This window comes from Sus scrofa, chromosome 10, assembly GCF_054392235.1.
Source record: "Sus scrofa isolate SSC_HxYL_T2T_F1_AM1 chromosome 10, Sscrofa_HxYL_maternal_Yorkshire_Landrace_v2.0, whole genome shotgun sequence".
Taxonomy (NCBI): domain Eukaryota; kingdom Metazoa; phylum Chordata; class Mammalia; order Artiodactyla; family Suidae; genus Sus; species Sus scrofa.
The window spans coordinates 59,129,179-59,139,644 of record NC_139392.1 but is presented as its reverse complement, the minus strand read 5'-3'; the positions used below and the strand labels follow the sequence as shown (position 1 = coordinate 59,139,644).

General features: G+C 41.8%; 1 protein-coding gene across 9 annotated transcripts in view; it reads left to right on the top strand.

Moving 5' to 3' along the window:
• The first annotated feature begins 582 nt into the window (after positions 1-582).
• UBAP1 (ubiquitin associated protein 1) overlaps positions 583-10,466 on the top strand; it is a 74,330-nt gene continuing 64,446 nt past the window's right edge. For 4 of the 9 annotated variants that reach the window (XR_014817163.1, XR_014817162.1, XM_021064048.2 and 1 more), the window contains exon 1: positions 630-841. Coding sequence is in view for 1 of the 9 variants with exons in the window: in XM_021064046.2 (XP_020919705.1) it covers positions 598-841 (244 nt within the window). In the remaining 8 variants the exon portion in view is untranslated. 9 annotated transcript variants of the gene reach the window in all.

Here is a 10,466-nt window from a genome sequence, read left to right as displayed (position 1 = left end):
TCCAGAGCAATTGAATCCATTATACTCTGACTTTTTCTAGAGTTAACTGTTTATGCTTCTTTATCTTCCACCAATTAGGAACTTTTGGGAACAAAGATTTATCTTACTCAGTTATGAACCTCCATGCACTTGATTCCAGGAGAACTCCAATAAGCGCAGAAGGAAGTAAACATTTGGGATTGGATTACCTGGTTTAAATTCCTTTGAAAGTCAGAACTGGAGGGAGATTTAGAGGTCACCTTTCAACTCATTCGGTTGTAAACAGGAAAAGTGAGGCCCAGAAAGTATCATAGTACTTTGCACCAAGTCAATGACCCGGGGCCAGATGCCAGACATCCTTATTCCCAAATACATCTCCTTGGTAAACCTTTGTGCGTCCCTTGGAGATTGATGGGTCGCGGCTTCCCGCCTGGGCAACTTCTTTAACCCTGACGCGTTACCCTCTCAGAGACCCATCCCCTTTCCTCCCTCCTTTCTGGTCAGCAGGGTTCACTCATTCCTTCGAAACGCTCCAGACAGGAGTTGTTCAGCCCTAGGAGAGATTAGTCACTTTACCGACGACTCCTCCCATTGGCTCGAGGGGTGGAGCGCGGCGCCATGACATCAGACGCCGAAAGGGGCGGAGCCGTGAGAGGAAGGAGGAGGGAAGCGGGACTTCAACATGGCGGCTGTGGTACTGGCGGAGGCTACGGTGACGGCCTGGCCTGGGGCGGCCAGAGTTGGAGGTGGTGGCGTTCGCTCTCCCTAGGAGCCGTCAGGAGCTCAGCGGGGACCGAGCCTGGGAGGCCGGTCGGCGGCAGCACCTTTCGGCTTCTGGGACGGCAGAGGCGGCGGCGTTCAGGTGAGGGGGCCTCCCGCTGGGGGAGGGGGGAGAGGGGCGGAGTTGGGGGAGGAAGCCGGTACTGGGAGACGGATGGGGGAGGGACAGGGAAGAAGCCGGAGGCTGAGAGGAATGAAAGGAGCTGCAGCCCAGGGGGGTGTGAGGGCGAAGGGGACGGAGATGGGTGACTTGGGGAGGATTCTGGGAGAAGGGTCGAAGTGAGGGGACCAGAGTTGAAAGGGCGGAGGGCAGATGGGTTGCGGGAAAATAAATGAATTCGGATTAAGGGGACTAATACCCTCCTGGAAAATAGTCGCGGTAGAGTGAGAGCGCTCCGTGGGAATTAGAGGATGTTGATGCGAGGGACCCAGGTGTTAGTAAAGGTGAGTGATAGGAAGTTGAGAGTAAACTGGGGACGTGAAATGCAGATTTAGTTCTCCTCGAGGCGGTGAGATTTGGGAGAAAGAGAGACCAGACCCGGAGTGCATGATCTTTGGGGGTATCTTTGACATTGTCTGGTCTTCTCCGGGTATGTTAACCTTGCTTCTTTTGTTTGTTTCTTGGGTGGAGACTTATCTATACCTGGGGTTCACAAACAGCCCCAAATCTTTCGTGGGGAACATCAAGTTATAGTTCATTTATTTGTTCTCTATCAGTGATCTCTGACCTTTGTGTTATAGCCACATGTTCTTGTTTCCAGACGAGCTTCTTAAATGTATGACTGGGCATAATACATTTTATATTAAGCTGAAATGAAATTTTGAGAGTTTTTAGACACCACGAGTGTTGTAAAACCAGGTTTGGTAATTTAGTGACCTATTAAATATATTCTAACTCGATTTACTAGTGCTTTCTCTTTTTTCCTCAGTTCTGATTATTAGAATTTGAGAATTTCGATAGATATGATGGATGTTTCTCTTTAGAATTTTGTTACATTTGATGATGTGAAAAACAGGGCACTTAGTTTTTAGTGATAGCCAGCTCTTTCTAGTTAATGTCCCAACCTAGTTAAACTGAAAGTTTCTATTATTTTGTGAAAAAATGTTAACTATCTAAAGTCTAGAAAAATTACATTGTTTGTATTAGCCTACTTTTTAAAGTGGAATTTTTTAAGTTAAATTTTCCTAATCCATCCTGTTCATTCTTTCTGTTATTTATTCAACACTTATTCAATGCCTATTGTGTATTGCATTAATAAGACATTATAATTATGGAAATGGGAAAATTAATGTTTCTCTAGTGAAAATCTATCATTGCATAGCAAATAAATTATTAACTTGCTATGGCCTCATTGGAAGGAAAAGTGTTTTTTGCAAAGAAAGACTAAGGAAGAAAATTATGTGAATGTTTAGAACTTTCTGAATTTTTTTTTTGTTTTTTGTCTTTTTAGGGCCGCACCCACAGCATATGGTGGTTCCCAGGCTAGGGTTCCAATTGGAGCCATAACCACCAGCCTGCACCACAGCAACATAGGATCCGCGCCGCGTCCGCAACCTACACCACAGCTCACAGCAACACCGGATCCTTAACCCACTGATTGAGGCCAGGGATGGAACTCACAACCTCATGGTTCCTAGTTGGATTTGTTTCCGCTGTGCCACGATGGGAACTCCTGAATTTTTCTTTTGTTTAGTATTTGACTGATTTCATCATGACATACTTTATAACTGAAAGATTTTATTGTTCTTTTAGATTTTGAGGAAGACAATAACAGTATCCTAATATGATAATATTAGGTCTGTGAACAGTTCTCATCAATAGTTGTTAGTTCCCACTTCTTAGACTGGCAAATGTCACTTTATCTTGTGTGACTTTTCTTTGATGTCTTGACTGTGGTAACATACTTAAAATGAAAATTCCTGGAGTTCTCCTGTGGTGCAGTGGGTTAAGGATCTGACGTTGTCACTGTAGTGGCTTGGGTTCAGGGTCCCTACTATGGTTTGGGTTCAGTCCCTGGCCTGGGAACTTCTGCATGTGCCAGGTTAGGCAAAAAGAAGGTTCCTGAAGTTTAATTCAGTGCCTGAAATTCTCTCCGAGTTTTTTCAGTATTACAGATATTATTTTCATTACCTCAGAGTGTAGATGTCAGTATTATACATTTTTTTTCCTGTTCTTTAATTGTATTGTTGAATGTTTTGCTGGCTTTTCACCTGCAGATTTTTTTTTTTTTTTTGGCCACACCCAAGGCATGTGGAAGTTCCCAGGCCAGGGATAGAAACCGAGCTTCAACTATGGCAATCCTTAACCTGCCTCACCACAGCTGGAACTCATGTAAATGATTTTAAGTGTAAATCCCGCCCCTCCTCCCTCCGAATAACTCAAACCAAAACCACCATCAGTTCATCATTAGTCAGGTAATTTTCTTCAGGCAGTCTTTCTCAGGAAATGCAAAATGTAGGGTGCAGTACCTTAAAGTACACATTAAATAAGCTTCCTCTTAGAATCAGGAAAACCTTGAGTTGAAGCTTAGCAATCAGCTGGATTTAGTTTCCCACACAGCATGGGAATCTGCCTCTGGATCAGGAAGATAAGTGAAAGTCTCTTGCTTTTCCAGAATCTGATTTCTTATTGGAAAGCGCCTTTAGAGAAAGAAGAAAACAGGGTGTTGCTCTTCTAACCTGTAGCACACAGTTTCTTTTCTTTGTTCTTTTTTTTTTTTTTTTGCTTTTTAGGGCTGTACCTGTGGCATATGGAGGTTCCTAGGCTAGGGCTCAAATTGGGGCTACAGCTGCTGGCTTACTCTGGCACGGTACTCCACAGCCACAGTAACTTGGGATCCAAGCCATGTCTGTGACCTACACCACAGCTCACGGCAGCTCTGGATCCCCAACTGAGCGAGGCCAGGAATTGAACCCACACCCTCAGGGATACTGGTTGGATTCGTTTCCACTGAGCTGCAACGGGAATTCCCCACAATTTCTTATAATATTGGAAAATAATTTGAATGTAAGAATAATACTTTCCTATGAATTGAGAGTTACAATTCCAGATTTTCAAAATTTTAGGGAGTTCTCTTGTGGCACAGTGGGTTAAGGATCCAGCATTGTCCCTGCAGCAGCTTGGGTAGCTGCTGTGGCGAGGGTACAATTCCTGGCCAGTGAACTTCCACATGCCATGGGCAGGGCCAAAACATTTTTTTTTTTTTAAGATGAGGGTGGCTAGATTTATAAAGGGAAAGGTGCTAACACTGGGCCTTTGTTAATAAAACACTTTACTCAATCCTAATCTGTTTAGGTAGGTAGGCTGTGATAGGCATGCTTTTTAGGTGTTGAATTTAACCAAAGTTTTTTTTTTTTTTTTTTTTTTTTGTCTTTTTGTCTTTTTGTCTTTTTTGTTGTTGTTGTTCTTGTTGCTATTTCTTGGGCCGCTCCCGCGGCATATGGAGGTTCCCAGGCTAGGGGTTGAATCGGAGCTGTAGCCACCGGCCTACGCCAGAGCCACAGCAACGCGGGATCCGAGCCGCGTCTGCAACCTACACCACAGCTCACGGCAACGCCAGACCGTTAACCCACTGAGCAAGGGCAGGGACCGAACCTGCAACCTCATGGTTCCTAGTCGGGTTCGTTAACCACTGCGCCACGACGGGAACTCCTAACCAAAGTTTTAACTCTAAAATGGTAGTATGAATTTGAACTCAATAAAAGTTGTCCCATTTTAGTGCCCTTAGTGCATCTGTTACATCATTTTGCCTTTTAGGTGGTCACAGGGCCATTCTAGTTTTTTTTTTTTTTTTGTCTCTCTCTTTTTTTTTTTGCTATTTCTTGGGCCGTTCCCTCGGCATATGAGGGTTCCCAGGCTAGGGGTCCAATCAGAGCTGTAGCCGCCGGCCTACCCGGCCTACGCCAAAGCCACAGCAATACGGTATCCGAGCCGCGTCTGCAACCTACACCACAGCTCACGGCAACACCAGATCCTTAACCCACTGAGCAAGGGCAGGGATCAAACCCACAACCTCATGCGCCACGATGGGAACTCCCTCTTCTAGTTTTTAGCAAGTAAGTTTAAAGTATAAGCATTAGTTTTAAAGTAATGCCATTTGAGACTACTCGTTCTCATTGAAATAGTAGTAGAAATGATTAATAGTTCATTAAAATTTTAGTCACTTAAGATGTCATCAGTATTCTAGGAGGAAATAAATACCTGAATATTTTGTACTTAACAAAATAAACTGGATAAAGGACTAAAATTTTTTTTTAATATATTGCTGAGTCAGGTTGGACCTGGTTCACCGGCCAAAATTTGTATTTGGCAGTGATCCTCACGTGTTCTCAGAATTTTGGATTGGTCATTGTCAGTTGCTTAACGCTTACCACATGCTTCCAGTGTTGAGTCACTGAATTAGCTCATGGTAATTGTGAATCTTGTGGTTACTGAGTCAAGAGCCAGCAGTGTGTGTGTTTTGGTTGCTTCACTTCCTCTCCAGCACTTGATATTGTCAAACTTTTAATTTTTTTTCCTGATCCGTTCAGTTTGAAATAGTATCTACTGTATTTTTATTAGCATTTCCTCAAGATGAACATCTTTTTTATTTGTTCATTGGCCATTTGTGCTTCTTTGAAGTGTATATTCAAGTTCTTTGCCTATTTTTGAGTTATTTCTCTTTTTCTGATTTATTTTTAAAATTGCCTTATGTATTTTGTATACTAATTATTTGTTAATTTATGGTTTCAAATGTCCTCTCCCTATTTGTGGCTTGTCTTACCTCCTTGTAGGCTTTTGGTGAGAAAAGTTCTTAATTTTAATGAATTGAATTTTTCAGTCTTTTTTGGTTTGTGCTTTTTATATCATATTTAGGAAATCCTCTTCTGCTAGGCATGTTGTTTTAGTAAATACAAAAGTATATCTGTCTGTAATGTGGCATCTTTGCTAACATTTGGTACCAATATTGGCTTGATTATAAAGGTCAGTTTCGGGAGTTCCTGTTGTGGCTCAGTGGTTAACGAATCCGACTAGGAACCATGAGGTTTTGGGTTTGATTCCTGGCCTCGCTCAGTGGGTTAAGGATCCGGCGTTGCCATGAGCTGTGGTGTAGGGTGCAGATGCAGCTTGGATACCGCATTGCTGTGGCTGTGGCATAGGCCGTTGGCTACAGCTCCGATTCCACCCCTAGCCTGGGAACCTCCATATGCTTTTCTAGGAAGCGGCCCTAGAAAAGGCAAAAAGACCAAAAAAAAAAAAAAGTAAGGTCAGCTTCTCAAGTGTTGTGTTCCTATTGTCTTTGGAGTTACAAGGCCAGAGGTTCCTCCGCCCCTGCTTTTTTTGGGCTGCTCGTGTGGCTCATGGATACTCCCAGGTTAGGGGTCAAATCAGAGCTGCAGCTGCCAGCCTACACCACAGCAATGCCAGATTTCAGCTATGTCTTCGACCTACACCATAGCTCAAGGCAACACTGGATCCTTAACCCAATGAGCGAAGCCAGGGCTTGAACCATGTCTTCATGGATACTAGATGGGTTCATTACTGCTGAGCCGCCATGGCAATTCTGGGAGGGTTGTTTCTTTGTGTTTTATTTTTGTTTTGTTTTTTGTTTTTTTTTGGCTTCCGCAGCCAGGACACATGGAAGTTCCCGGGTCAGGGATTGAACCTACACCATAGCAGTGACCAGAGCCACTCCAGTGACAATGCTGAATCCTTAACTCTCTGAGCCACAGGAGAACGCCAGGGCCAAAGGGTTTTTAAAAGCAGTTTGAATTGTTCTATGCTGAATTCTACTCTGCTCAAGTCCTATCATGAATATGCTGTATGCTTAGCTTAAAACTTAGCCGGTTTTGCCGTTCAGGGTAATTTGGCTTTGGGAAAGATCCCCAGTGCTCTCCTTACTTGCTGCAAACAATAAATCTTTTCTTCTCCCGAAAATAAACAAACAAGCTTGAATGGTGCCTTATACACAGGTTGCATATATTTCTCCAAACAGGGAAACCAACAGATTTGTCAGTGAAGTATGCATTTTACTAAATTTTGATAACATTGACAATGAGAGGCTTTTCTTTCTGTTTTTTTCTTGTTGAATTTCATTGCTATTTATTATTAAAAAATTTTTTTATTGTAGTTGATTTACATTGTTCTGTCTATTTTTGCTGTACAGCAAAGTGACCCAGTCATGTTTCTATACACACTCTCTCATGTTATCTTTCATCATGTTCCATGACAAAAGCACAAGTGATTGGACATAATTCCCTGTGCTGTACAGCAGGACCTCAGATAATGAGAGACTTGTATTATGTGGACAGTTCATAAAGAATCAATCAGTCTAAGCAGTTATCAACTAAAATAGGTTCAGAAAGTTTATTTTTCTGGGCCACACCTGGAGCATGTGGAAGTTCCTGGGCTAGGGATTGGATCCATGCCACAGCATTGACCTGACAACTCACTGAGACAACTCACTGAGCTACAAGGGAACTCCCAGAAAGATTTTTTTTGTCTTTTCTTTTTTTGGCCACTCTGAGGCAAATGGAGTTCCCAGGCCAGGGATCAGTCCTAGCTGCAGTTGCAACCTACAGCATAGCTGGGGCAATGCTGGATCCTTATCCCCTCTGTGTCCCATAGCGAACCTGTGTCCCATAGCGAACCTGTGTCCCAGCTCAGTGGGACCCCTCCCATTGTGCCACAGTGGAACCCCCCATAAAGATTTTTTGATGTCTAGTTTTGGCTTCATTAGGACTAATTGTGGATGGTGAAAGGGCTGATGTGGAAACATTTTTGAAAAAAATTTGCTTTTATTTTCAAGTATGCAGTATTATATAGTTAGGATAAAATTCTGTGTAATGTAACTGTGTGGTCACGTGAAGAAGAGAAATAGGTAAATTTTTCTAAACAGGAACTTTTTTTAAAAAAAGGTATCATATTTATGGTATTTAAATTCTTTTTAAAAGAATGAAGTAACTCTTCTCAGTATTGGAGAAATTTTATCTATTTAAAGTTATGATGGAGTTCCCATCGTGGCACAGCAGAAATGAATCTGACTAGGAACCATGAAGTTTTGGGTTCGATCCCTGGCCCCGTTCAGTGGCTTGGGGATCTAGTGTTGCCGAGAGCTGTGGTGTAGGTCACAGATGCGGCTCGGATCCGGTGTTGCTGTGGCAGTGGTGTAGGCAGGCGGCTGCAGCTTCGATTAGACCCCTAGCCTGGGAACCTCCATATGCCTCGGGTGCGGCCCTGAAAAGACAAAAAAAAAAAAGTTATGATGGGGAGTACCCTGGTGGTCTGGTTTTTAGGACTCAGTGCTTTCATCACTTTGGCCTGAGTTCAGTCCCTGGTCTGGGAACTAAGACCCCACATCAAGCCACTGTACACCTCAGCCAAAAAAAAAAAGTTATGATGAACAATGAAATTGACTAGGACTTTTGTGAGGGAGGATAGGGTTTTTCTGGTTTACTTTGTTGTTTTTAATTATTATAAATTATTACTATTTTTTAATTTTAGGGCTGCACCTGGGGCATATGGAAGTTTCCAGGCTAGGGGTTGAATTGGAGCTGTGACTGCAGGTCTTTGCCACAGTCACAGCAGTGCCACATCCAAGCCGAGTCTGTAGCCAGCACTTTTGCTCACTGCAACCCCAGATCCTTAACCCACTGAGCCAGGCTAGGGATCGAACTTGTGTTCTAATGAATATTAGTCGGGTTTGCTACCGCTGAGCCACAGCAGGAACTCCTTTACTTTTGTTTTTTTTTTTAAACTCTCTGCCCAGTTCCTTTGACGTGTTGCTCATATCCACCGTTAGACCTTTATCTCTTAAGATACATGTATACATGTATATATAAATCTTGACGTATTTGATTTTCTCTGTTGTGTATTAAGACCCCTTAAAACCTTTTTTTTTCCCCCATGAGAAGACAAGAGTTTGACTTTAAACTTTGACTTTAGAAACTGTTCTTCTAAGGAGTTGAATGTTTTGATCTTAGCAAAGATCACACGTTGAAATATAAAACACCCATCAGACGTTAACTATACTGCAAATTCTATATAGTGATATATAGTATACTCGATATTTGTGAAAGATATGTCCCTAGATTTTTGAGAATATTTGCATAAATACCATAATTTAGAATGTCCCTCATAACTTATAGAAAAAATAATGGAAATCTTTAGTTACCTTCAAATTTGATGGGTAAATAGAAGAGAACAACAAAGTTAGAGATTCTGATACCACATTCAGTCTTTAGCTGCCTTTAACTTCCAGTATTTTTCTGTTTTGTTACTACTGGCTGGCCTAGCATCAGCCTCCTTTAATAACCCTTTGGAGACTCAGGATCAGGTTGGCCTAGCTTGGCTTGTGCTGCAACTCATCATCATGGTGTTAGTCCTAGGCGAGGTTGTATCCTCCTTCCCATTTATCCCCTCATTAGTAAGAATGGAATCTTAACCAATTCTGATTTCTTCCTATAGTTTGGGAGTGCTAATATTTCTTTCCAGAGTTCAGTGGGGAAGGATATGGGCAGTAACTTCCCCATTTCCTCCTCCTGGTAGATATACCTTATACCACACACCTTGTAAGTAAGTGATTCCTTTCTGTGGGTGGAATTCAAAGTCAAATGTCAGCCACATTACAATTATGTATGGAGTGGCTTTTGTCGGAGTAGGGGCAGGGGGGAGGAGAAAAATTCTCAAAAATTTTTCTTCTATTGAACGTTACTCTATTTCCAAGTGATGATAATAATGAGAAACAAACTAAAGAATGTACCACAGATTTTGTTCTGAAATAATTTAAAAATCACTGAATTGTTTATATTCTGTCCCATCCATTATCTGAAATAAGAAATTCTAGATAATTCTTATAAATTAATAGGGAATCTAACTTTATCCTTGTACTAGTTTTTGTAGTACTAGTTTACTTATCTGGCTTATTCAGAGACCTAGGCATTTTACCTAAGCAGAATTTCAAGGTAGTAGAACATTTCCACTATGAGAACCCATATAAAACAAAATTGTTAGGTGGTACCTCATAGTAGTTTTAATTTGCATTTATCTAATAATTAGTGACATTGAACATCTCTATCATGTGTTTTTTTGGCCATCTATAAGTCTTCTTTGGAAAGTTGTTTAGATCTTCTGCCCATTTTTTGATGGGATTGTTTGGTTTTTTTTTTTTTTTTTTTGGTATTGAGTGCAGGAGGTGTTTCTATATCTTGGAGATTAATCCCTTATCAGTCTCTCTGTCTTTTTTTTTCCTTTGCTTTTTTAGGGTTGCACACATGGCATATGAAGTTCCCAGGACAAATTGGAGCTACAGCTGCCAGCTTATACCACAGCAACAGGGGATCTGAGCCTCATCTGTGACCTTCACCACAGCCCACAGCAACACTGGATCCCTGACCCACTGAGTGAGGTGAGGGATAGAGCCCACATCTTCGTGGATACTAGTCAGATTTGTTTCCGATGTGCCACACCTGGAACTCCCCCTTTTCAGTCTCTTAATTAGCAAATATTTTCTCCCATTCTATGAGTTGTCTTTTCATTTTGTTTAGGGTTTCCTTTGCTGCCAAAAACTTTTAAGTTTAATTAGATCCCATTTGTTTATTTCGTTTTTATTGTCATTACTCTAGGAGGTGGATCTGAGAAGATATTGGTGTGCTTTATGTCCGAGAGGGTTTGGCCTGTTTTCCTCTAAGAGTTTTATAGTATCCAGAATTACATTTTAGGTCCTTTT